This window comes from Pleuronectes platessa, chromosome 3 (genome assembly GCF_947347685.1).
Source record: "Pleuronectes platessa chromosome 3, fPlePla1.1, whole genome shotgun sequence".
Taxonomy (NCBI): domain Eukaryota; kingdom Metazoa; phylum Chordata; class Actinopteri; order Pleuronectiformes; family Pleuronectidae; genus Pleuronectes; species Pleuronectes platessa.
Window position 1 is genome coordinate 402,976 of NC_070628.1, and position 26,149 is coordinate 429,124.

Consider the following 26,149-nt stretch of genomic DNA (forward strand, 5'->3'; position numbering starts at 1 on the left):
AATAATATACCATGTTAATAATAAATGTGTCTAAGTGGCCTAACTTTGATTTTCCTGCATGTTTACGTCCTGCAGCAGCTTTGTTCATGCATTCAGATCTTGTCATATATTTACAAATCAATGATGGCCACCTGAAACCAGAAACCTTGACAAAGCTCATTTCAAAGCCCCGTTAAACCATTGATAGGTGCACATTGGATTGTGTTGTAGACACCAGAGGAGACGCTGCCTCTCTCTCACTCCGAGGAGCCTTTGAAATTGAACGAGACCTTGGCAGCCGGTTTTATTTGGGCTGGAAAACGTGGACTTTGTAGAAGCTGCACTGGGACACGGCGTCTGGCAGGTGGGCGCTGTGAAAGATCACCTCTAGCAATTTGAATCATCTTCGGCAAAGCAAAAAGGAAATCAAAGGCTACTAGGATGTCACTTAGGACGGTAAAAGGTGGGGGTGGGGGGGGGGGGGGGGGCTGTTCTGCAGCAGGAAGCCAAATGTTTTACGGGAGCTGTGGTTTTCACTCCGGCGCCGATAGAATGAGCTTTACCACGGTATCGTAAACATTCACTGACTCATCATCGTCAAGTTGAAATGATAAATATTGCATCACAGGAAGTTGTATTAATGTGAATGCTACTTTTACTGTTATATATTAATGTGATTCTTATTTCTGCATCATCCTCTACTGCTACTGAGGCCTGGGAGACGGTCAGTCAGGAAGAGGGTTCTCCTGGCGCCTCCTGGTCACATGCTATCTTTATCTCTTTTCAGCCAATCACAGCCTGACACTTGCGCCTTTAGCCAATCACCTGTAAGCTGTCAAAGTTTTAAATGTTCCCTCTCTCCTCCCATCGATATCAGAGTGACTCACCTCCACTCCTACACCACTCAACGCCGGGTCACCTCCCTTCTCATCAGAAGCCACTCAACTGCATTTCTTCTTGTTCGCATTCAATATATTTATATTTATTCGTGACTCATCTGTTTCTTAATAATAAATCTCAGACTGAAATAAAGAATCAACTCTCTTGAACATTATTATTTCCTCAGAGATGAAACCACATTTATTCCCTTTATCAGACTTATCTTTACTTTCCTCCTCCCAAATGTCACCGTTCTGTTTTGTAGAAATTTCAAATTGACTTTGTGATCACTCCATTTGAATGAAAATTCATATTCTACTTTATAGTCATCATTCATATTACATTTATCTTCATAGAAGGTGTGAAGCTATAATTGTGTTTGTTTCATCCGTTTCCTTTGCCATTAATATCAAACGGGGTTGTATTATTTTATTTGTCGTCATTGTTTTTTAGATTTTGTTTCATATAATTTGCCGTATTTGATTTAGATTAATTTAGCTTGTTGTCTCTGATGTATTGTTTCCTGGTTCTTACTCGTCCTCTTGGTTTAAACTCTTTATAACTTCTCGTTTGAAAAAGAACTTTAAAAAGTTATTCATCATCATTATTACCTGCATTGCACATGAAGCAGAGCTAAAGCAACGACCTACACTTTCTGATTCCAGTATTAATTCCTTTTGTGTCACAATTTGGTTCAAGGATAACAATAAGAGGCCGGAATCACTGTTCTTCATCTTATTTTAAGCCCATTTCCTGCTTATGTGTTGACATGCAAGAGCTGTGATTGGTTGATTTGTTGAAGGAACGATCACGGATGACATCTTTGCTTTTCTTCCTTGTATTTCTTTAAGAAAAGTAGTTGCTCTTCAGCATCTATCAGCTCAATCTCCAACACGATCGGCTGAGCAACAATCTCCATTTTTCTGAAGTAAACAGAGACGCCAGACAAGTTGTGGACTGAAAAGATAGAAACTCTCACACGACAATGCACAACTAGGAATCCTCTGCCCCGTGTGTAGGCGATGTTCGTAACTTCGACGCAAGAGCACAAATCGGGCTCCGAGTTTCAGTGTTTTCACCACCGACTGTCCTCTTCTTCTGCTGATAAAGCAGCAGAGTAGAAATCAGTGGACGTTTATGGATTTGCACATATCTGCATTCTGGGCACGAGCTTGCCCTCATTTCAAACCCAGCCATGAAAACATTGAGAGTAGAATTGCACTTTGGGACATTTCAGCCAAATCTGAAGAGTGAGAGAAAGAAAGAAAAATATGCATCCATTTTGATTTCACCTGAGTAATAACAAGCAGAGCAGGGTGACCGAGCGCGGCGATAACAAGCCAACATTATGCTAAGAGCCTCCATTCGAACCCTGTCTCCCTGGTGATGTGAAAAGCTGGACCACCAATAAACGTTTTTTTTTTATAGCTGATTAATCTGCCGCAGACATACTGTAAACTAGCTGAGCAGAAAGCCGGTGAAATGTTGAATCCTGCTCTGTCGGCCTGTTAATTTGCTATTTTCAGACGTCGTGCCAGGACCCAGGACCGACAACCACCTATTATACCTCACCTATAACTCATAGAATAGGGAGAAACATGCATCTAGGATCCACCTCCTCCTCCTCAGATTTAATGGTGGAGATAAAACACTTGAATTCCTCCTCTCCTCCCTCTCACATGTTTGATTTATACTCTACAAGTTAGATTTCTCTGCAACACTCGCTCCTACCTGATTCCTCGAACTCTTTGTAGAGAATCCCCCACGTCTCTGTGATCCTCTGCAGGCTCTCCTCCATGGCCTGGATGTCCATGTAGGGGCAGTTGCATTCTGGGAACTTGGGGTCACAGCTGCACCAGCAGTCGCTGTCCGTGCACACGAAGCCGCCTTCTCCGTTGCAGGCGATGTATGAATGTAATATGCGATGTAATATGCAGATTAAACACTGAGCAATAAAAACATCATTCAAAACTCTATTTTAAAGATGTATGGAATGCAGCGTTGAAATGTTGAATTTCCACCCTCCACTGTGCATTCTTCCATCACATGCACAGATAATTCCCAGCATCCTTCACTCTACAGCAGGGCTATTGAGGCCTGCTGTAGTGTGCAGGACTAGTCAGGTAAGTTTCAATGATATTAATGGGGAAAATATATAAGCATGCTGATTGAGGATTCTGTTCATCTGTCCATCTAGCCTATTTCTATTCATTTATCCATCAATTGTAAAATAGTTTTACAGACGACTCCAATTGGCCAACTATTTATATCTCTAGCATTGCTTTAGTGTTTTTTTACAAGCTTTTTTCTCATCTTATTCTACAGAACAATTCCACGTGCACTATCTCATGTGTGGAGACATTTCACCTCAGCCAGTGTAGAAGGAAAGGCTGTGTACATTTGCAAGTACTGTGCAAAGACCTATGTTAAGAACTAAGACACTAAGATCCAGAAGCATATAGTCAAGAGCCCAACGTTTCCTCAGGGCTCAAATCAGCCTATGACAAAACAAAATGTTTATATTTATGTTTGTATATGACAAGGTAAATACAGTTAGTACAAATAACCCACAACATTTCCAGTTAATTCCCTTTGACAGTTTCCAACTTTGAATATTCCCGGAATTTTGCAACCCTAGTGAAAACCCATGAGAATCCCATCAAAAGCAGAGGTACTTGAACGCACCTTGCAGCTGGACTTTGTTCTCGGGACTCTGAACCAGCACGGAGCTGACGGAGTCCAGGTTGTCATAGTTACTGCATCCGAGAGGACCAGTGGGGGTCTCCGTCACCTGGGAAACAACAAATAGAAAATTAAACTCACCTCTGAATTCTCCACAGATTTCAAAGCACAACATTTCTCCCCGGGTTAGATTCATTTTTTCTTTGCTCAAACAGACGGTTCCTTGTGCAACACAAACAGTCGCTCTCTGTGTAAATGAAATCACTTCGACAAATTCAACTTGTGATTGAAAAATGTAGAAGGAACAGAAAAAACTTTATTTGGATTCTTTCTTCTGCACTCTCATATTTTTTGTGCCACATAACGTTTTCCTTTTATTCTCATCTGGCCGCTGATTGAAGACGATTCCATTGACCTTTGCCACAAAGCAGCTCCGGCAAAGCTTCCTTTTTACACTTCATTTGCACGAGGAGATGTTATTTCAGCGCTCGGCTTCCTCCTGCTGCAGCTCTTCTGGACCCACTCTCATTTTTCTCCTTTGTGGTTGCGGGACACCATATTTTGTCCAGTGATTTGTCCCGGGTCGGGCTTGTCAGAGGACAGTCGGGAGCAAAGTGACAGATGGACGAGGCGTGGACAATGAGGGTCAGTCCATCAGTAACATAGACGAGAGGGCCGTGGGGCTCGGGCGCTGGTTTGGAGCCGGTGCTGCGGTGAAGTGCAAAGAGCCAGTGTGGGGAGGGAGGGGGGGGGGGGGGGGGGGGGGGCTCTTTAATCAAAATCACGATCCTGAGGAGAGAGGTTTGCGAGGGGAGGAATAAAAAAATCCAGGATGAATGAGCGAAGAGGAAAAGAATGAAGATAATTCGCAATTGTTCAGCTGTAATATTTATATCACATCAGAACCCTTGTTCCTCTCACGGGGGGGGATTTTAACGCTGCTGTAAATGTGAGGAAATGAGATACAACCCTCTGAATACAGATTTCATATGAGGGAATTATTTGATAGTGCCATATGACACGCCGTATGGCAAAAAATATATTGACTGATGAGCAGAGCATTCAATTTCCGCTTTGCTGAGCAGCTGTTGTTCACTGTAGATACATTCTGGTATATTAAAAAAATACTTAATAGGACGTTATTGGCCACCTGTATGATGACACGTGGCTGTTTGAGGGAACGAGGCCTGGAGCTCGATCTGACACTTCTCTGTTGTGTATTATCTTAAATCTTAACTGTGCTTAAAAAGAAACACAATATTTTACACCTTGAAAATAGCAGCGTAATGAGTTTGATGGTGGAGTGGGGTGTGAAGCTGGAGAAGGTTTCCTCTTTCATCACCTGAGCGTCTGTTCTAAGGAACTGAGCTGAACTGTGGATCAGTTAAAAAGACTCAGAAGTTATTGAAAAACAAGAGTTTGTTTCCAATATTCAGAGAAAACTTTAAAAAATATGAAGAAAAAAACAAGAGTTTGGTGGATTTGTTACAAGCAGCAGCTCTTCTGGTTCAGGAAGCAGAGGATCATGGGTAATATACAGCTAATGAGTGGGACGGACACTTAGGCCAACGGAATGAATCACCATGGTGTGGCTGCAGGGGGCGCTGTTGCTCAGTAGGAGTTACATAGTGATGCTTTAAGTATTTTATTTAACTATACAACAGAAGAGTGATTGCAAGAGATTCTCAGGAAGCAGTGGATTTCCAACCCTTGAAAAAACCTACAGATGATTATGCTACAAAAATCTATACACAAAGGTCTTGGTGAGATAATGTCTGATTAGAGTTGTGACACAGAGACACAAAAATACATTTGTCCTCCACAACGAGAACACAATACAATCAAGAGGAAGAAAACACGAAGGCCCCGAGGCTCCGGCTGCTTCCTCGTTCAAACCTGTCGCCAGGCTCATCGGCCGCGTGTGTGAGGACAGACAGGAAATGATTTTGGAAATGATATTGCCATTGATTCAGTCGAGGGAAATTTACGCTAACGAAACTGACCCCCCGCTCATTGACAATCCCCCTCTGCCAACGACTGGTGTCATTACTCACAAGGGAAAAACAAACAGAGCCTCTGATCACAGACTCTGACTTCTTTAGGAAAACTGCAGCCAATCACACAGCAGTAACTGAGCTTCAGCTCCCTCCCTTTGCATGGTGACAGGGGGGGGGGCCTCTGCCTCGACAGCCCTCTCCCGTTTAACCCCCCCCCCAACCTGTTTGAGTTTGAATTCATTCATTCAGAGTGCTTAGTTGCATCTGTGCCGCCTCGGTGTGGGTCAACGCCCTGTGGAAAAGATGAGCAGAGGAATCTCTCTCCTCTCTCCTCTCTCCTCTCTCCTCTCTCCTCTCTCCTCTCTCTCCCCTCTCCCCTCTCCCCTCTCCTGTCTCCTCTCTCCTCTCTCCTCTCTCCTCCCTCCTCTCTCCTCTCTCCTCTCTCCTCTCTCCTCCCTCCTCTCTCCTCTCTCCCCTCTCCCCTCTCCCCTCTCCCCTCTCCTGTCTCCTCTCTCCTCTCTCCTCTCTCTCTCCCCCGTGATGGAGGTGAAGCTCTCCTCTCTCCTCTCTCCTCCCTCCTCTCTCCTCTCTCCTCTCTCCTTTCTCCTCTCTCCTCTCTCTCTCCCCCCGTGATGGAGGTGAAGCTCTCCTCTCTCCTCTCTCCTCTCTCCCCTCTCCTGTCTCCTCTCTCCTCTCTCCTCTCTCCTCTCTCTCTCTCCCCCGTGATGGAGGTGTGAAGCTCTCCTCTCTCCTCTCTCCCCCTCTCCCCTCTCCCCTCTCCCCTCTCCTGTCTCCTCTCTCCTCTCTCCTCTCTCTCTCCCCCCGTTGATGGAGGTGAAGCTCTCCTCTCTCCTCTCCTCCCCTCTCCCCTCTCCCCTCTCCCCTCTCCTGTCTCCTCTCTCCTCTCTCCCCTCTCCTGTCTCCTCTCTCCTCTCTCCTCTCTCCTCTCTCTCTCCCCCGTGATGGAGGTGAAGCTCTCCTCTCTCCTCTCTCCCCTCTCCCCTCTCCCCTCTTCCCCTCTCCTGTCTCCTCTCTCCTCATCTCCTCTCTCTCTCCCCCGTGATGGAGGTGAAGCTCTCCTCTCTCCTCTCTCCTCTCTCCTGCCTTCGGAGCATGAAAGCCCCATTTCCTTTCTCCACCTCCTCGGTTCCTTTTCTCTGGCTACAAAAAGAAAAACCCTCTAATTCCCCAAGAAATGAAACAGACAAAAGCATCAGCCTCTGCAGAAACGCATGGTCACATGTCTGCGTTGGTCATGTGCTTCTCTCACCGGCAGCGGCGGGAAGACGGCGTCGCTGGCGTCGTCCAGCTGGTAGTACGTGATGGCCGAGTCCAGATCGCCTGGCTCCTCCCCCGTCTCCGCAGGGTAACCAAACTGACAATCTTTATTGATAGCAGCAACCAGCTGACGACGGCTACGACTGAACACAGGAAGACATGTGATCGACCACTGGGGGGGGCACAGTCACGGTTCTACATGGAGGGTGTTGTATTATATTTATGTGATGATTGCACATGTCATCATCTGGAATAGTCTAGTTTCTTTGTCTCTTTTTATCAACCTGTCTGAGACTGCAGATGAAAATGAGTCTAAGAGGCTCTGGAACATTGTGCTCATATTAAATAATGTGCACCGTCCCTTTGGATTCAAAGTAGATCATATTTCAGAGACAGGTCATCGTGGTGAACACCAACCACACACATGGTTGGTGGGACTGTGGCAAGATGATGACATCATTTACCGGGACCTGAAGGCGTAGTTCTCATAGTCGTGGTAATATCGTCTTCCAGGGTGGTAATAGGTCAGCTGTGGGCCAATCAGGTGACGGTTGAGGAAACGGGTGGAGCTTCTGACCACAATCCATGACACACACAGACACACACAGAGACACACACACAGGAAGTCATCAGTATCAAGAGTAATTCATCGGTAACGCCTCCTTCAACATGCGTCACATGTCTTCACACCTGAGGTCAACCTGTGTCTCAGCAGGTGTGAATGTGATCAACTACACAAGTTCTACAAGTGTCAGTTCCCACCTGGACGCTCCGTAGCGAGGAGCTCTGACTGTAGGGTGGTGGTGGTGGTGGTGTGGGGGGGCGTAGGGATCATAGGTCATGGTTCCAGTTGAGGGAGGAGGGGGTGGGCGGGGGTGACCTGCCGGCTGGAAGCGAGGGGGCAGGCTGGATGGGGCGGGGCCTCCGTATAAAGGGGCGGGAGCTATCATGAGCTCGGCCCCCTTCATTCCACTGCTGCCCCGAGACTTCCTGAAGTAACGGTGACGATGATGACGCTGACCACGAGAGTCCAAGTCTGCACGAGGCCATAGGGTCAGGTGGGGGGGGGGTTGCAAGAGGTCAGAGGTCATAGAATAACCTAAGCTTACCCAGATCTCCTTTTCTAGTTGGAGCAGCAACATTCCAGGCAGGAACTGGATTCACTGGTTTCAGATCCGTCAGAGGAACCAGGTGTCTAAGACAGAGACACATCACAACCATCTGACGTCTGCTGGTCTGGAGTCAGCTTCACACCTGATGCTTGGTTCAGATTAATGTGGAAGAGTCGTCAGATTAAATGTTTCATTACTTCTCTCCCAGCTCCTCGATGAACACGGTGACGGCTGACGAGTGGGTTCCTACTTCCTGGATGAAGGCGTTATAGTATTTCCCCTTTGGCTCCAGACGCACCTGAAACAACACACACACACACAATCTGGTGACAACATGATTTCACAGACTTGATGCTAATGACACATGAAGCTTCATTTCATCACAGTGTGTGTGTGTGTGCTGTCACCTGACACTTGTCTCCCAGGAAGTACTGCCTACCAGCGAACACCATATAATCCGTCTTCTGCATCTCTGTCAGTCACACAGCGCAGTAATCTGATTACTACAGCATCATTCAGGCGGATGCAATCTGATTACTGAGATAATCAATTAGGATGTAGACGACCAATCAGCATAAGAGTGAGTCACATGATCACCTCCTCATAGGTCCACAGTATGAGTGTTGTTTTTATGTCTCAGCACCAGTGACACCTAGTGGCCTGAAGGGGCATGTTTTCATTTTGTTTCTTTAGTTCTTGAGAACTCGATAAGTTGGTTCAAACTGAATCGACTTTGGTGGTTAGAGGTCAAAGGTCAGTGACCTTAGACTAATGTCCCTGTTAACAAGTTATCTTAAGAACACCACAAGACGATTTGTTCACACTTGGCACAAAGCGATTGTTGCCTCACACTAAGTCCACAGGATCTTTGTGTTATTTGTGTTGGAACCACAACTCTCCTGAGATGAGGTCGACTGAAGTGGCTGCAGCTGCTGCTTTGTAGCTGCTGTGGAAACCTACGTCATCTTGTGTGAGTGAAACACAGCATGAAGGATTTCACTGTATCCTCCAAGAGCTGCGTCTGAAGGTCACCTGCAGCTTCACGGAGGAGGAGCAGCCACCTGACCAGCCGCTCCCTCAGGGCGGAGCCACAACCTCCGCTGGGTAAGTTCCATCTCAACACTGATTGGCTTTCACCACATCGTGTCACAGGAACTATTCACTTGAGTTCTAATATTTCAATTCTAGCAGATGAAGCCAATGAAAGAAATTCCCGTCTTTTCATTGTCTTACTTTGAATCTAATATCACAGCGTTAAAAATCAGCTTCACCTTTAGTGAGAACTCACACACCAGCAGTGATGAGGTGCTACTGTCGAGGTTGTGTATCTGTCGAGGTTGTGTATCTGTCGAGGTTGTGTATCTGTCGAGGTTGTGTATCTGTTGCATCGGATGCGGTTCAGCAGCGGATCGTCTACTGCCTGCTCCACTATTATCTTACATAGAGTTTGCCCTGAGAAGGCAGGACTCATCTGTTAACATGGGAGCGGAAATGAAAACCCACCGTTCCGCTGTGCCACGGACATAACGGAGGAGCTGGTTCGATTCCTGTGGTCAAAGGTCACGATGATGTAATGAGACTAGAGCTGCTCTGAATCAAACCTTCTTTACATGTATAAAAAGGTTGTCAGTGTATGATGTGTGTGTCTGTGTCTGTGTGTGTGTGTGTTACCTTTGCAGGTGTCCTGCCACACGTCAAACTCCAGGTTTCTGTACACGTCTCCGTCCAGAGACTTCATGACCTTATAAGGAAGAGAGAGTCTGGACGGAGGAGCATCTGCAGGAGACTGAAAAACAAAATCACCACAACAACCAAACACATCTGACACACACACACACACAACACACACCAACTGACTCAGACGTTTTGACCCCCTGACCTTTGTGTCATCTGTCCCACTTCTGTGTCTCTCCTCAGTAGCTCCAACCGACTCCACTTCCTCCCTGCAGATGAAACAAACGCACCTGACTCTGACTGTTATTACACAGGTGCAGCTGGTGTTCTGTATAGTGTGTGTGTGTGTGTGTGTGTGTGTTGTGTGTGTGTGTGTGTGTACCTTTGTCCTCGGTCCTCAGGTGTGTCGTAGCCGATATCAACATCACTACACATTGATGAGCTGTTCCTGTAGCAGCGACCTCCGACCCGGGAGGCCTCCATAGCCTGACAGAGCTCCACCTCCTCCACCCCAAACATCTGAGTGTAGAGCAGCTCGTACAGCACAGCTACACACAGACACACACACAACATCAATCACAGACACACACACAACATCAATCACACACACACACACACTGAAGGGACAACCACTGATCAGCACTCACCCTGACACAGCGCGGCGGAGGCGGGGTAACTCCTGGTGTAAACGATGTCATAGTGACCATTGATGGAGCAGCACAGCATCACCTAGGCAACACAGATGATTGACAGTCAGCACCGGAACTTCAGAAACAGTCAAACTAATCGGACCAATCAGAGGACTGGAAAACCAAAGACATGTTCTACCCCCCTATTTTCTTCTTTAACTCAGTGATGGAGTAAGTCCTCCATCAGTTTCCATGTTACCCCTGTTTACACCAACTGTGGGTAACAACTGACTCCTCCCCCTGGAGCTGTTAGCTTTAGCTGACCCCGCCCTCCTGAAGCTGCTAGCTTGTTAGCTTTAGCAAAGAAGATGAAAGTGTCAAAAATAAAAATTCTTAAATCACGAGGTGTTTCACTGCTGTTGTTTGTTGTTGACTCTCTTCTCTTTTCTTAGCAGGATTTAAGAATAGCATCATTAAACATAAACGGGGGCAGAGAAGCTAAGAAAAGAGCTGTCCTATCAGAAACAATAAAGCAGAAGAAACTGGATGTAGTGTTTCTACAGGAAACACATGAGGACACTCTCAATGAGATCGACTGGGGCTGATGGTGGGGTGGACAACATGTCCTCAGCCATGGGACCAATATAAGAGCAGGAGTTACCATCCTCTTTTCTAGAAAAGCTAGTGTAGATATAATCTCTCACACAGAGATAATTCAAGGTGGAGTCCTGGTTGCAAAAGCTGAAATACAAGATTTTAAATTCAGTTTTATTATATCTTCATATCTCATATATATGCACCAAACCAAGGCTCTGAGCGGGAAAGAGTTTTTAAAGTTTTAAATGAAACACTTAGCGGCATTGATGAAAATTAATATTAATATGTTGGGTGGAGACTGGAACTGCTGCACAGATTTGAAGCTAGATAGGACGGGTGTGGAGCCACATGTTCAGTCCTCCCAGCTTTTATCTGAGAGTATCATGAAAGCAGATCTGGTGGATGTGTGGAGGATGAAACATCCTTCAGCCCGGCAGTACACCTGGTGAAGGTGTTAGATCGAAGGATGAGTGCAGCAGGTTAGATAGGTTTTATCTTACTGCCACTTTTACTTATCAGGTTTTTAACTGTCAGATCCTCCCTGTTGGTTTTACTGATCACCATCTAGTTTTAATGGAGTTTATTTTATCATCAACAGTAAAACCAAAGTCTTTTTGGCATTTTAACGTTAAACTAGGGCTACGTTGTAGCACTTGCGGGCCCGAGCACCCGCACGTTGAAGCCTGTTGCGGTCGGTGGAGAGAGCGATCGATGACCAAGCGCACATCATCGATCGAGCATGCACTTCTCCACGTTGCATGCGTTTTGCGCTCTGCGGCAGTAGGTTTGCCAGTAGGTGGCGCCATCACTATTATTACGCACAGACATATATATCTGTTCATGTAGGCGCTCTTATGTAGCGTGAGCAATTTTGTGTCAATTGGACAATGTTAACACAACTTAATTTTCACACTGATCAGTAGGTGGCGCTATGACCCTGAACTAATGTTTATATATGGAGCTGTTCAGATCAGGATTGTGATCATAGGTCAGAAGTTTGGAGCCGGTTGGATAAGGCAGAGTGGATTAACAAAGTACTTCCTGTTTCCTGGCGAATCAGTAGGTGGCGCTATGACACTGAGGAAATATTGACACATAGAGCTGTTCAGGCTTGGACTCTGACCATGTGACAGAAGTTTTGTAGTGATAGGACAATGCACAGTGGAGTTATGATAACATCGTGTCCTTTGGCGAAGGAAAATCCTTCGCCGCACATCAATGTTTACACGGTTTGAGGAAACGTCACAATTCTGACCATGATCTAATGACTTGACTGATCTGATTTGAGCTGTATATTGTAAATCAGCCAGGAGCAGTTCATCAAAGTATAAAACATGTCACTTCCTGTAGCCACCAGGGGGCGCTGTAATTTCAAGTCATAATTTCTGTGTAGATGTCATCAGGATGGCACCCTTGTCTTACATGTCTAGTTTGGACTCGATTGGACAATGTATGTCCGAGATACAGAACCTCGTGTTTTGATGGCGTTTAATCAAACTCAAGACGCCACGCCACGGTCACACGGTGTGACGAAAGGTCAATCTCTTAATCACTTTTTATCTCCATCTTGTTGTGATGGCACTGATCTTAATTTGAAGTTAATCTGATGAAAGTCCTGGGACAAGTGCATCAAGTAAAAATGTGGAATATGGAAAAAAAATGGCCACTTAATCCAAAATGGCGGCCTCCCTGTTTGGTCAAGCATACCTATCCAAGATATTTTTTTGTTTGTTATGAAACGACACATGTCCCGATAGATTTGTATAAATGTCGGCCATCGTAGTGCCGGGGTTGCCCTATAGGGGGCGCTGGTCAGTTTTTTTGCCACGCCCATTTCTTAAAACCATATGAATATCTTCAGGGGGGGGCTGTTGTTACACACATGTAGTTTGAGAGAGATAGAATCATGAACACTGAAGTTACAGCAATTTCGTGTTTCACGGCGAGTTGATGAACTTTAATGCCACGCCATTCATATGGCGTTTGACGAAAAGTCACGGTAATCTTATGTCTTCATTGTCAATGTCTTGGGACCCATTTGATACAGTTTGACATGGTTGAGGTCAGTGGATGAGGAGAAATTCATCCAAGTGTAAGACAAGCAAAAAACAAGACATTTCCTGTTGCCACCAGGGGGCGCTGCGGTTTTAAGTCATCATTTATGCATAGATGTCATCAGGCGGGGACTTCTGTCTTACATGTCTAGTTTGGACTTGATTGGAACATGTATGTCCGAGATACAGATGCCCGTGTTTTGATGGCGTGTAACCAATTTTTAACGCCATGCCACGGTCACACGGTGTGATAAAAAAAAAATCCCTCAATCATTTTTTATCTCCATCTTGTTGTGATGACACTCATCTGAATTTGAAGTTGATCTGATGAAAGCCCTGGGACAAGTACGTAAAAGTAAAAATGTGGGATATTGCCAAAATGGCCACTAAAAGCAAAATGGCGGACTTCCTGTTGCGTTTTTCATAATGCTCCATGAGACTTTTTTTCATGACTGGTCACGATACACCTATATCCAGATTTTGATGAAAATCCGTTATGTGGAAACCTAGGGGCTGGTTCCAGGGGGCGCTGTAGAGCCATTTTGCCACGCCCAATTCCAATTACTCCAGAATACTAAAATATCCGCAGACCTTGAATTTCCTGCAAAGTTTCATAACTTTTTGAGCATGTCTAGACCCTGAAAAAGCCCCCCAAAGGGAAATAATAATAATAATAATAATAACTAGGGCTACGTTGTAGCACTTGCGGGCCCGAGCACCCGCACGTTGAAGCCTGTTGCGGTCGGTGGAGAGAGCGATCGATGACCAAGCGCACATCATCGATCGAGCATGCACTTCTCCACGTTGCATGCGTTTTGCGCTCTGCGGCAGTAGGTTTGCCAGTAGGTGGCGCCATCACTATTATTACGCACAGACATATATATCTGTTCATGTAGGCGCTCTGATGTAGCGTGAGCAATTTTGTGTCAATCGGACAATGTTAACACAACTTAATTTTCACACTGATCAGTAGGTGGCGCTATGACCCTGAACTAATATTTATATGTGGAGCTGTTCAGATCAGTTTTGTGATCATAGGTCAGTAGTTTGGAGCCGGTTGGATAATGCAGAGTGGATTAACAAAGTACTTCCTGTTTCCTGGCGAATCAGTAGGTGGCGCTATGACACTGAGGAAATATTGACACATAGAGCTGTTCAGGCTTGGACTCTGACCATGTGACAGAAGTTTTGTAGTGATAGGACAATGCACAGTGGAGTTATGATAACATCGTGTCCTTTGGCGAAGGAAAATCCTTCGCCGCACATCAATGTTTACACGGTTTGAGGAAACGTCACAATTCTGACCATGATCTAATGACTTGACTGATCTGATTTGAGCTGTATATTGTAAATCAGCCAGGAGCAGTTCATCAAAGTATAAAACATGTCACTTCCTGTAGCCACCAGGGGGCGCTGTAATTTCAAGTCATAATTTCTGTGTAGATGTCATCAGGATGGCACCCTTGTCTTACATGTCTAGTTTGGACTCGATTGGACAATGTATGTCCGAGATACAGAACCTCGTGTTTTGATGGCGTTTAATCAAACTCAAGACGCCACGCCACGGTCACACGGTGTGACGAAAGGTCAATCTCTTAATCACTTTTTATCTCCATCTTGTTGTGATGGCACTGATCTTAATTTGAAGTTAATCTGATGAAAGCCCTGGGACAAGTGCATCAAGTAAAAATGTGGAATATGGAAAAAAAATGGCCACTTAATCCAAAATGGCGGCCTCCCTGTTTGGTCAAGCATACCTATCCAAGATATTTTTTTGTTTGTTATGAAACGACACATGTCCCGATAGATTTGTATAAATGTCGGCCATCGTAGTGCCGGGGTTGCCCTATAGGGGGCGCTGGTCAGTTTTTTTGCCACGCCCATTTCTTAAAACCGTATGAATATCTTCAGGGGGGGGCTGTTGTTACACACATGTAGTTTGAGAGAGATAGAATCATGAACACTGAAGTTACAGCAATTTCGTGTTTCACGGCGAGTTGATGAACTTTAATGCCTCGCCATTCATATGGCGTTTGACGAAAAGTCACGGTAATCTTATGTCTTCATTGTCAATGTCTTGGGACCCATTTGATACAGTTTGACATGGTTGAGGTCAGTGGATGAGGAGAAATTCATCCAAGTGTAAGACAAGCAAAAAACAAGACATTTCCTGTTGCCACCAGAGGGCGCTGCGGTTTTAAGTCATCATTTATGCATAGATGTCATCAGGCGGGGACTATTGTCTTACATGTCTAGTTTGGACTTGATTGGAACATGTATGTCCGAGATACAGATGCCCGTGTTTTGATGGCGTGTAACCAATTTTTAACGCCATGCCACGGTCACACGGTGTGATCAAAAAAAAATCCCTCAATCATTTTTTATCTCCATCTTGTTGTGATGACACTCATCTGAATTTGAAGTTGATCTGATGAAAGCCCTGGGACAAGTACGTAAAAGTAAAAATGTGGGATATTGCCAAAATGGCCACTAAAAGCAAAATGGCGGACTTCCTGTTGCGTTTTTCATAATGCTCCATGAGACATTTTTTCATGACTGGTCACGATACACCTATATCCAGATTTTGATGAAAATCCGTTATGTGGAAACCTAGGGGCTGGTTCCAGGGGGCGCTGTAGAGCCATTTTGCCACGCCCAATTCCAATTACTCCAGAATACTAAAATATCCGCAGACCTTGAATTTCCTGCAAAGTTTCATAACTTTTTGAGCATGTCTAGACCCTGAAAAAGCCCCCCAAAGGGAAATAATAATAATAATAATAATAATAATAATAATAATAATAATAATAATAATAATAATAATAATAATAATAATAATAAAAATCCTTACAGATTCAATAGGGCCTCTCACCATTCGGTGCTCGGGCCCTAATAACTAGGGCTACGTTGTAGCACTTGCGGGCCCGAGCACCCGCACGTTGAAGCCTGTTGCGGTCGGTGGAGAGAGCGATCGATGACCAAGCGCACATCATCGATCGAGCATGCACTTCTCCACGTTGCATGCGTTTTGCGCTCTGCGGCAGTAGGTTTGCCAGTAGGTGGCGCCATCACTATTATTACGCACAGACATATAGATCTGTTCAAGTAGGCGCTCTGATGTAGCGTGAGAAATTTTGTGTCAATTGGACAATGTTTCCGCAACTTAATTTTCACACTGATCAATAGGTGGCGCTATGATCCTGAACTAATATTCATATATGGAGCTGTTCTATTCAGGATTGTGATCATAGGTCAGTAGTTTGGAGCCGGTTGGATAATGCAGAGTGGATTAACAAAGTACTTCCTGTTTCCTGGCGAATCAGTAGGTGGCGCTATGACACTGAGGAAATATTGACACATAGAGCTGTTCAGGCTTGGACTCTGACCATGTGACAGAAGTTTTGTAGTGATAGGACAATGCACAGTGGAGTTATGATAACATCGTGTCCTTTGGCGAAGGAAAATCCTTCGCCGCACATCAATGTTTACACGGTTTGAGGAAACGTCACAATTCTGACCATGATCTAATGACTTGACTGATCTGATTTGAGCTGTATATTGTAAATCAGCCAGGAGCAGTTCATCAAAGTATAAAACATGTCACTTCCTGTAGCCACCAGGGGGCGCTGTAATTTCAAGTCATAATTTCTGTGTAGATGTCATCAGGATGGCACCCTTGTCTTACATGTCTAGTTTGGACTCGATTGGACAATGTATGTCCGAGATACAGAACCTCGTGTTTTGATGGCGTTTAATCAAACTCAAGACGCCACGCCACGGTCACACGGTGTGACGAAAGGTCAATCTCTTAATCACTTTTTATCTCCATCTTGTTGTGATGGCACTGATCTTAATTTGAAGTTAATCTGATGAAAGCCCTGGGACAAGTGCATCAAGTAAAAATGTGGAATATGGAAAAAAAATGGCCACTTAATCCAAAATGGCGGCCTCCCTGTTTGGTCAAGCATACCTATCCAAGATATTTTTTTGTTTGTTATGAAACGACACATGTCCCGATAGATTTGTATAAATGTCGGCCATCGTAGTGCCGGGGTTGCCCTATAGGGGGCGCTGGTCAGGTTTTTTGCCACGCCCATTTCTTAAAACCATATGAATATCTTCAGGGGGGGGCTGTTGTTACACACATGTAGTTTGAGAGAGATAGAATCATGAACACTGAAGTTACAGCAATTTCGTGTTTCACGGCGAGTTGATGAACTTTAATGCCACGCCATTCATATGGCGTTTGACGAAAAGTCACGGTAATCTTATGTCTTCATTGTCAATGTCTTGGGACCCATTTGATACAGTTTGACATGGTTGAGGTCAGTGGATGAGGAGAAATTCATCCAAGTGTAAGACAAGCAAAAAACAAGACATTTCCTGTTGCCACCAGGGGGCGCTGCGGTTTTAAGTCATCATTTATGCATAGATGTCATCAGGCGGGGACTATTGTCTTACATGTCTAGTTTGGACTTGATTGGAACATGTATGTCCGAGATACAGATGCCCGTGTTTTGATGGCGTGTAACCAATTTTTAACGCCATGCCACGGTCACACGGTGTGATAAAAAAAAAATCCCTCAATCATTTTTTATCTCCATCTTGTTGTGATGACACTCATCTGAATTTGAAGTTAATCTGATGAAAGCCCTGGGACAAGTACGTAAAAGTAAAAATGTGGGATATTGCCGAAATGGCCACTAAAAGCAAAATGGCGGACTTCCTGTTGCGTTTTTCATAATGCTCCATGAGACTTTTTTTCATGACTGGTCACGATACACCTATATCCAGATTTTGATGAAAATCCGTTATGTGGAAACCTAGGGGCTGGTTCCAGGGGGCGCTGTAGAGCCATTTTGCCACGCCCAATTCCAATTACTCCAGAATACTAAAATATCCGCAGACCTTGAATTTCCTGCAAAGTTTCATAACTTTTTGAGCATGTCTAGACCCTGAAAAAGCCCCCCAAAGGGAAATAATAATAATAATAATAATAACTAGGGCTACGTTGTAGCACTTGCGGGCCCGAGCACCCGCACGTTGAAGCCTGTTGCGGTCGGTGGAGAGAGCGATCGATGACCAAGCGCACATCATCGATCGAGCATGCACTTCTCCACGTTAAATGCGTTTTGCGCTCTGCGGCAGTAGGTTTGCCAGTAGGTGGCGCCATCACTATTATTACGCACAGACATATATATCTGTTCATGTAGGCGCTCTGATGTAGCGTGAGCAATTTTGTGTCAATTGGACAATGTTAACACAACTTAATTTTCACACTGATCAGTAGGTGGCGCTATGACCCTGAACTAATATTTATATGTGGAGCTGTTCAGAATAGTATTGTGATCATAGGTCAGTAGTTTGGAGCCGGTTGGATAATGCAGAGTGGATTAACAAAGTACTTCCTGTTTCCTGGCGAATCAGTAGGTGGCGCTATGACACTGAGGAAATATTGACACATAGAGCTGTTCAGGCTTGGACTCTGACCATGTGACAGAAGTTTTGTAGTGATAGGACAATGCACAGTGGAGTTATGATAACATCGTGTCCTTTGGCGAAGGAAAATCCTTCGCCGCACATCAATGTTTACACGGTTTGAGGAAACGTCACAATTCTGACCATGATCTAATGACTTGACTGATCTGATTTGAGCTGTATATTGTAAATCAGCCAGGAGCAGTTCATCAAAGTATAAAACATGTCACTTCCTGTAGCCACCAGGGGGCGCTGTAATTTCAAGTCATAATTTCTGTGTAGATGTCATCAGGATGGCACCCTTGTCTTACATGTCTAGTTTGGACTCGATTGGACAATGTATGTCCGAGATACAGAACCTCGTGTTTTGATGGCGTTTAATCAAACTCAAGACGCCACGCCACGGTCACACGGTGTGACGAAAGGTCAATCTCTTAATCACTTTTTATCTCCATCTTGTTGTGATGGCACTGATCTTAATTTGAAGTTAATCTGATGAAAGCCCTGGGACAAGTGCATCAAGTAAAAATGTGGAATATGGAAAAAAAATGGCCACTTAATCCAAAATGGCGGCCTCCCTGTTTGGTCAAGCATACCTATCCAAGATATTTTTTTGTTTGTTATGAAACGACACATGTCCCGATAGATTTGTATAAATGTCGGCCATCGTAGTGCCGGGGTTGCCCTATAGGGGGCGCTGGTCAGTTTTTTTGCCACGCCCATTTCTTAAAACCATATGAATATCTTCAGGGGGGGGCTGTTGTTACACACATGTAGTTTGAGAGAGATAGAATCATGAACACTGAAGTTACAGCAATTTCGTGTTTCACGGCGAGTTGATGAACTTTAATGCCACGCCATTCATATGGCGTTTGACGAAAAGTCACGGTAATCTTATGTCTTCATTGTCAATGTCTTGGGACCCATTTGATACAGTTTGACATGGTTGAGGTCAGTGGATGAGGAGAAATTCATCCAAGTGTAAGACAAGCAAAAAACAAGACATTTCCTGTTGCCACCAGGGGGCGCTGCGGTTTTAAGTCATCATTTATGCATAGATGTCATCAGGCGGGGACTATTGTCTTACATGTCTAGTTTGGACTTGATTGGAACATGTATGTCCGAGATACAGATGCCCGTGTTTTGATGGCGTGTAACCAATTTTTAACGCCATGCCACGGTCACACGGTGTGATAAAAAAAAAATCCCTCAATCATTTTTTATCTCCATCTTGTTGTGATGACACTCATCTGAATTTGAAGTTGATCTGATGAAAGCCCTGGGACAAGTACGTAAAAGTAAAAATGTGGGATATTGCCAAAATGGCCACTAAAAGCAAAATGGCGGACTTCCTGTTGCGTTTTTCATAATGCTCCATGAGACTTTTTTTCATGACTGGTCACGATACACCTATATCCAGATTTTGATGAAAATCCGTTATGTGGAAACCTAGGGGCTGGTTCCAGGGGGCGCTGTAGAGCCATTTTGCCACGCCCAATTCCAATTACTCCAGAATACTAAAATATCCGCAGACCTTGAATTTCCTGCAAAGTTTCATAACTTTTTGAGCATGTCTAGACCCTGAAAAAGCCCCCCAAAGGGAAATAATAATAATAATAATAATAATAATAATAATAATAATAATAATAATAATAATAAAAATCCTTACAGATTCAATAGGGCCTCTCACCATTCGGTGCTCGGGCCCTAACTAGGGCTACGTTGTAGCACTTGCGGGCCCGAGCACCCGCACGTTGAAGCCTGTTGCGGTCGGTGGAGAGAGCGATCGATGACCAAGCGCACATCATCGATCGAGCATGCACTTCTCCACGTTGCATGCGTTTTGCGCTCTGCGGCAGTAGGTTTGCCAGTAGGTGGCGCCATCACTATTATTACGCACAGACATATATATCTGTTCATGTAGGCGCTCTGATGTAGCGTGAGCAATTTTGTGTCAATTGGACAATGTTTCCGCAACTTAATTTTCACACTGATCAATAGGTGGCGCTATGATCCTGAACTAATATTCATATATGGAGCTGTTCTATTCAGGATTGTGATCATAGGTCAGTAGTTTGGAGCCGGTTGGATAATGCAGAGTGGATTAACAAAGTACTTCCTGTTTCCTGGCGAATCAGTAGGTGGCGCTATGACACTGAGGAAATATTGACACATAGAGCTGTTCAGGCTTGGACTCTGACCATGTGACAGAAGTTTTGTAGTGATAGGACAATGCACAGTGGAGTTATGATAACATCGTGTCCTTTGGCGAAGGAAAATCCTTCGCCGCACATCAATGTTTACACGGTTTGAGGAAACGTCACAATTCTGACCATGATCTAATGACTTGACTGATCTGATTTGAGCTGTATATTGTAAATCAGCCAGGAGCAGTTCATCAAAGTATAAAACATGTCACTTCCTGTAGCCACCAGGGGGCGCTGTAATTTCAAGTCATAATTTCTGTGTAGATGTCATCAGGATGGCACCCTTGTCTTACATGTCTAGTTTGGACTCGATTGGACAATGTATGTCCGAGATACAGAACCTCGTGTTTTGATGGCGTTTAATCAAACTCAAGACGCCACGCCACGGTCACACGGTGTGACGAAAGGTCAATCTCTTAATCACTTTTTATCTCCATCTTGTTGTGATGGCACTGATCTTAATTTGAAGTTAATCTGATGAAAGCCCTGGGACAAGTGCATCAAGTAAAAATGTGGAATATGGAAAAAAAATGGCCACTTAATCCAAAATGGCGGCCTCCCTGTTTGGTCAAGCATACCTATCCAAGATATTTTTTTGTTTGTTATGAAACGACACATGTCCCGATAGATTTGTATAAATGTCGGCCATCGTAGTGCCGGGGTTGCCCTATAGGGGGCGCTGGTCAGTTTTTTTGCCACGCCCATTTCTTAAAACCATATGAATATCTTCAGGGGGGGGCTGTTGTTACACACATGTAGTTTGAGAGAGATAGAATCATGAACACTGAAGTTACAGCAATTTCGTGTTTCACGGCGAGTTGATGAACTTTAATGCCACGCCATTCATATGGCGTTTGACGAAAAGTCACGGTAATCTTATGTCTTCATTGTCAATGTCTTGGGACCCATTTGATACAGTTTGACATGGTTGAGGTCAGTGGATGAGGAGAAATTCATCCAAGTGTAAGACAAGCAAAAAACAAGACATTTCCTGTTGCCACCAGGGGGCGCTGCGGTTTTAAGTCATCATTTATGCATAGATGTCATCAGGCGGGGACTATTGTCTTACATGTCTAGTTTGGACTTGATTGGAACATGTATGTCCGAGATACAGATGCCCGTGTTTTGATGGCGTGTAACCAATTTTTAACGCCATGCCACGGTCACACGGTGTGATAAAAAAAAAATCCCTCAATCATTTTTTATCTCCATCTTGTTGTGATGACACTCATCTGAATTTGAAGTTGATCTGATGAAAGCCCTGGGACAAGTACGTAAAAGTAAAAATGTGGGATATTGCCAAAATGGCCACTAAAAGCAAAATGGCGGACTTCCTGTTGCGTTTTTCATAATGCTCCATGAGACTTTTTTTCATGACTGGTCACGATACACCTATATCCAGATTTTGATGAAAATCCGTTATGTGGAAACCTAGGGGCTGGTTCCAGGGGGCGCTGTAGAGCCATTTTGCCACGCCCAATTCCAATTACTCCAGAATACTAAAATATCCGCAGACCTTGAATTTCCTGCAAAGTTTCATAACTTTTTGAGCATGTCTAGACCCTGAAAAAGCCCCCCAAAGGGAAATAATAATAATAATAATAATAATAATAATAATAATAATAATAATAATAATAATAAAAATCCTTACAGATTCAATAGGGCCTCTCACCATTCGGTGCTCGGGCCCTAACTAGGGCTACGTTGTAGCACTTGCGGGCCCGAGCACCCGCACGTTGAAGCCTGTTGCGGTCGGTGGAGAGAGCGATCGATGACCAAGCGCACATCATCGATCGAGCATGCACTTCTCCACGTTGCATGCGTTTTGCGCTCTGCGGCAGTAGGTTTGCCAGTAGGTGGCGCCATCACTATTATTACGCACAGACATATATATCTGTTCATGTAGGCGCTCTGATGTAGCGTGAGCAATTTTGTGTCAATTGGACAATGTTTCCGCAACTTAATTTTCACACTGATCAATAGGTGGCGCTATGATCCTGAACTAATATTCATATATGGAGCTGTTCTATTCAGGATTGTGATCATAGGTCAGTAGTTTGGAGCCGGTTGGATAATGCAGAGTGGATTAACAAAGTACTTCCTGTTTCCTGGCGAATCAGTAGGTGGCGCTATGACACTGAGGAAATATTGACACATAGAGCTGTTCAGGCTTGGACTCTGACCATGTGACAGAAGTTTTGTAGTGATAGGACAATGCACAGTGGAGTTATGATAACATCGTGTCCTTTGGCGAAGGAAAATCCTTCGCCGCACATCAATGTTTACACGGTTTGAGGAAACGTCACAATTCTGACCATGATCTAATGACTTGACTGATCTGATTTGAGCTGTATATTGTAAATCAGCCAGGAGCAGTTCATCAAAGTATAAAACATGTCACTTCCTGTAGCCACCAGGGGGCGCTGTAATTTCAAGTCATAATTTCTGTGTAGATGTCATCAGGATGGCACCCTTGTCTTACATGTCTAGTTTGGACTCGATTGGACAATGTATGTCCGAGATACAGAACCTCGTGTTTTGATGGCGTTTAATCAAACTCAAGACGCCACGCCACGGTCACACGGTGTGACGAAAGGTCAATCTCTTAATCACTTTTTATCTCCATCTTGTTGTGATGGCACTGATCTTAATTTGAAGTTAATCTGATGAAAGCCCTGGGACAAGTGCATCAAGTAAAAATGTGGAATATGGAAAAAAAATGGCCACTTAATCCAAAATGGCGGCCTCCCTGTTTGGTCAAGCATACCTATCCAAGATATTTTTTTGTTTGTTATGAAACGACACATGTCCCGATAGATTTGTATAAATGTCGGCCATCGTAGTGCCGGGGTTGCCCTATAGGGGGCGCTGGTCAGGTTTTTTGCCACGCCCATTTCTTAAAACCATATGAATATCTTCAGGGGGGGGCTGTTGTTACACACATGTAGTTTGAGAGAGATAGAATCATGAACACTGAAGTTACAGCAATTTCGTGTTTCACGGCGAGTTGATGAACTTTAATGCCACGCCATTCATATGGCGTTTGACGAAAAGTCACGGTAATCTTATGTCTTCATTGTCAATGTCTTGGGACCCATTTGATACAGTTTGACATGGTTGAGGTCAGTGGATGAGGAGAAATTCATCCAAGTGTAAGACAAGCAAAAAACAAGACATTTCCTGTTGCCACCAGGGGGCGCTGCGGTTTTAAGTCATCATTTATGCATAGATGTCATCAGGCGGGGACTATTGTCTTACATGTCTAGTTTGGACTTGATTGGAACATGTATGTCCGAGATACAGATGCCCGTGTTTTGATGGCGTGTAACCAATTTTTAACGCCATGCCACGGTCACACGGTGTGATAAAAAAAAAATCCCTCAATCATTTTTTATCTCCATCTTGTTGTGATGACACTCATCTGAATTTGAAGTTAATCTGATGAAAGCCCTGGGACAAGTACGTAAAAGTAAAAATGTGGGATATTGCCGAAATGGCCACTAAAAGCAAAATGGCGGACTTCCTGTTGCGTTTTTCATAATGCTCCATGAGACTTTTTTTCATGACTGGTCACGATACACCTATATCCAGATTTTGATGAAAATCCGTTATGTGGAAACCTAGGGGCTGGTTCCAGGGGGCGCTGTAGAGCCATTTTGCCACGCCCAATTCCAATTACTCCAGAATACTAAAATATCCGCAGACCTTGAATTTCCTGCAAAGTTTCATAACTTTTTGAGCATGTCTAGACCCTGAAAAAGCCCCCCAAAGGGAAATAATAATAATAATAATAATAACTAGGGCTACGTTGTAGCACTTGCGGGCCCGAGCACCCGCACGTTGAAGCCTGTTGCGGTCGGTGGAGAGAGCGATCGATGACCAAGCGCACATCATCGATCGAGCATGCACTTCTCCACGTTAAATGCGTTTTGCGCTCTGCGGCAGTAGGTTTGCCAGTAGGTGGCGCCATCACTATTATTACGCACAGACATATATATCTGTTCATGTAGGCGCTCTGATGTAGCGTGAGCAATTTTGTGTCAATTGGACAATGTTAACACAACTTAATTTTCACACTGATCAGTAGGTGGCGCTATGACCCTGAACTAATATTTATATGTGGAGCGTTTCAGAATAGTATTGTGATCATAGGTCAGTAGTTTGGAGCCGGTTGGATAATGCAGAGTGGATTAACAAAGTACTTCCTGTTTCCTGGCGAATCAGTAGGTGGCGCTATGACACTGAGGAAATATTGACACATAGAGCTGTTCAGGCTTGGACTCTGACCATGTGACAGAAGTTTTGTAGTGATAGGACAATGCACAGTGGAGTTATGATAACATCGTGTCCTTTGGCGAAGGAAAATCCTTCGCCGCACATCAATGTTTACACGGTTTGAGGAAACGTCACAATTCTGACCATGATCTAATGACTTGACTGATCTGATTTGAGCTGTATATTGTAAATCAGCCAGGAGCAGTTCATCAAAGTATAAAACATGTCACTTCCTGTAGCCACCAGGGGGCGCTGTAATTTCAAGTCATAATTTCTGTGTAGATGTCATCAGGATGGCACCCTTGTCTTACATGTCTAGTTTGGACTCGATTGGACAATGTATGTCCGAGATACAGAACCTCGTGTTTTGATGGCGTTTAATCAAACTCAAGACGCCACGCCACGGTCACACGGTGTGACGAAAGGTCAATCTCTTAATCACTTTTTATCTCCATCTTGTTGTGATGGCACTGATCTTAATTTGAAGTTAATCTGATGAAAGCCCTGGGACAAGTGCATCAAGTAAAAATGTGGAATATGGAAAAAAAATGGCCACTTAATCCAAAATGGCGGCCTCCCTGTTTGGTCAAGCATACCTATCCAAGATATTTTTTTGTTTGTTATGAAACGACACATGTCCCGATAGATTTGTATAAATGTCGGCCATCGTAGTGCCGGGGTTGCCCTATAGGGGGCGCTGGTCAGTTTTTTTGCCACGCCCATTTCTTAAAACCATATGAATATCTTCAGGGGGGGGCTGTTGTTACACACATGTAGTTTGAGAGAGATAGAATCATGAACACTGAAGTTACAGCAATTTCGTGTTTCACGGCGAGTTGATGAACTTTAATGCCACGCCATTCATATGGCGTTTGACGAAAAGTCACGGTAATCTTATGTCTTCATTGTCAATGTCTTGGGACCCATTTGATACAGTTTGACATGGTTGAGGTCAGTGGATGAGGAGAAATTCATCCAAGTGTAAGACAAGCAAAAAACAAGACATTTCCTGTTGCCACCAGGGGGCGCTGCGGTTTTAAGTCATCATTTATGCATAGATGTCATCAGGCGGGGACTATTGTCTTACATGTCTAGTTTGGACTTGATTGGAACATGTATGTCCGAGATACAGATGCCCGTGTTTTGATGGCGTGTAACCAATTTTTAACGCCATGCCACGGTCACACGGTGTGATAAAAAAAAAATCCCTCAATCATTTTTTATCTCCATCTTGTTGTGATGACACTCATCTGAATTTGAAGTTGATCTGATGAAAGCCCTGGGACAAGTACGTAAAAGTAAAAATGT

At 44.3% G+C, this 26,149-nt stretch overlaps 2 protein-coding genes across 14 annotated transcripts in view; one reads left to right on the forward strand and one right to left on the reverse strand.

Moving 5' to 3' along the window:
- LOC128437454 (NACHT, LRR and PYD domains-containing protein 12) overlaps positions 1 to 26,149 on the forward strand; it is a 278,177-nt gene that overhangs the window by 39,179 nt on the left and 212,849 nt on the right. The gene's annotated exons all lie outside the window — the stretch shown is intronic.
- LOC128437456 (BMP/retinoic acid-inducible neural-specific protein 3) overlaps positions 1 to 26,149 on the reverse strand; it is a 214,427-nt gene that overhangs the window by 7,898 nt on the left and 180,380 nt on the right. The window contains exons 4-6 of one of the 3 annotated variants that reach the window (XM_053419627.1): positions 3,544 to 3,649; positions 2,934 to 2,955; positions 2,590 to 2,831 (exon numbers count right to left, since the gene is read on the reverse strand). In XM_053419627.1, coding sequence (XP_053275602.1) covers positions 2,590 to 2,831; positions 2,934 to 2,955; positions 3,544 to 3,649 — 370 coding nt within the window. Of the gene's footprint in view, positions 1 to 2,589; positions 2,832 to 2,933; positions 2,956 to 3,533; positions 3,650 to 26,149 lie in introns of all 3 variants that reach the window. The other 2 variants (XM_053419626.1, XM_053419624.1) reach the window with 2 other exon arrangements.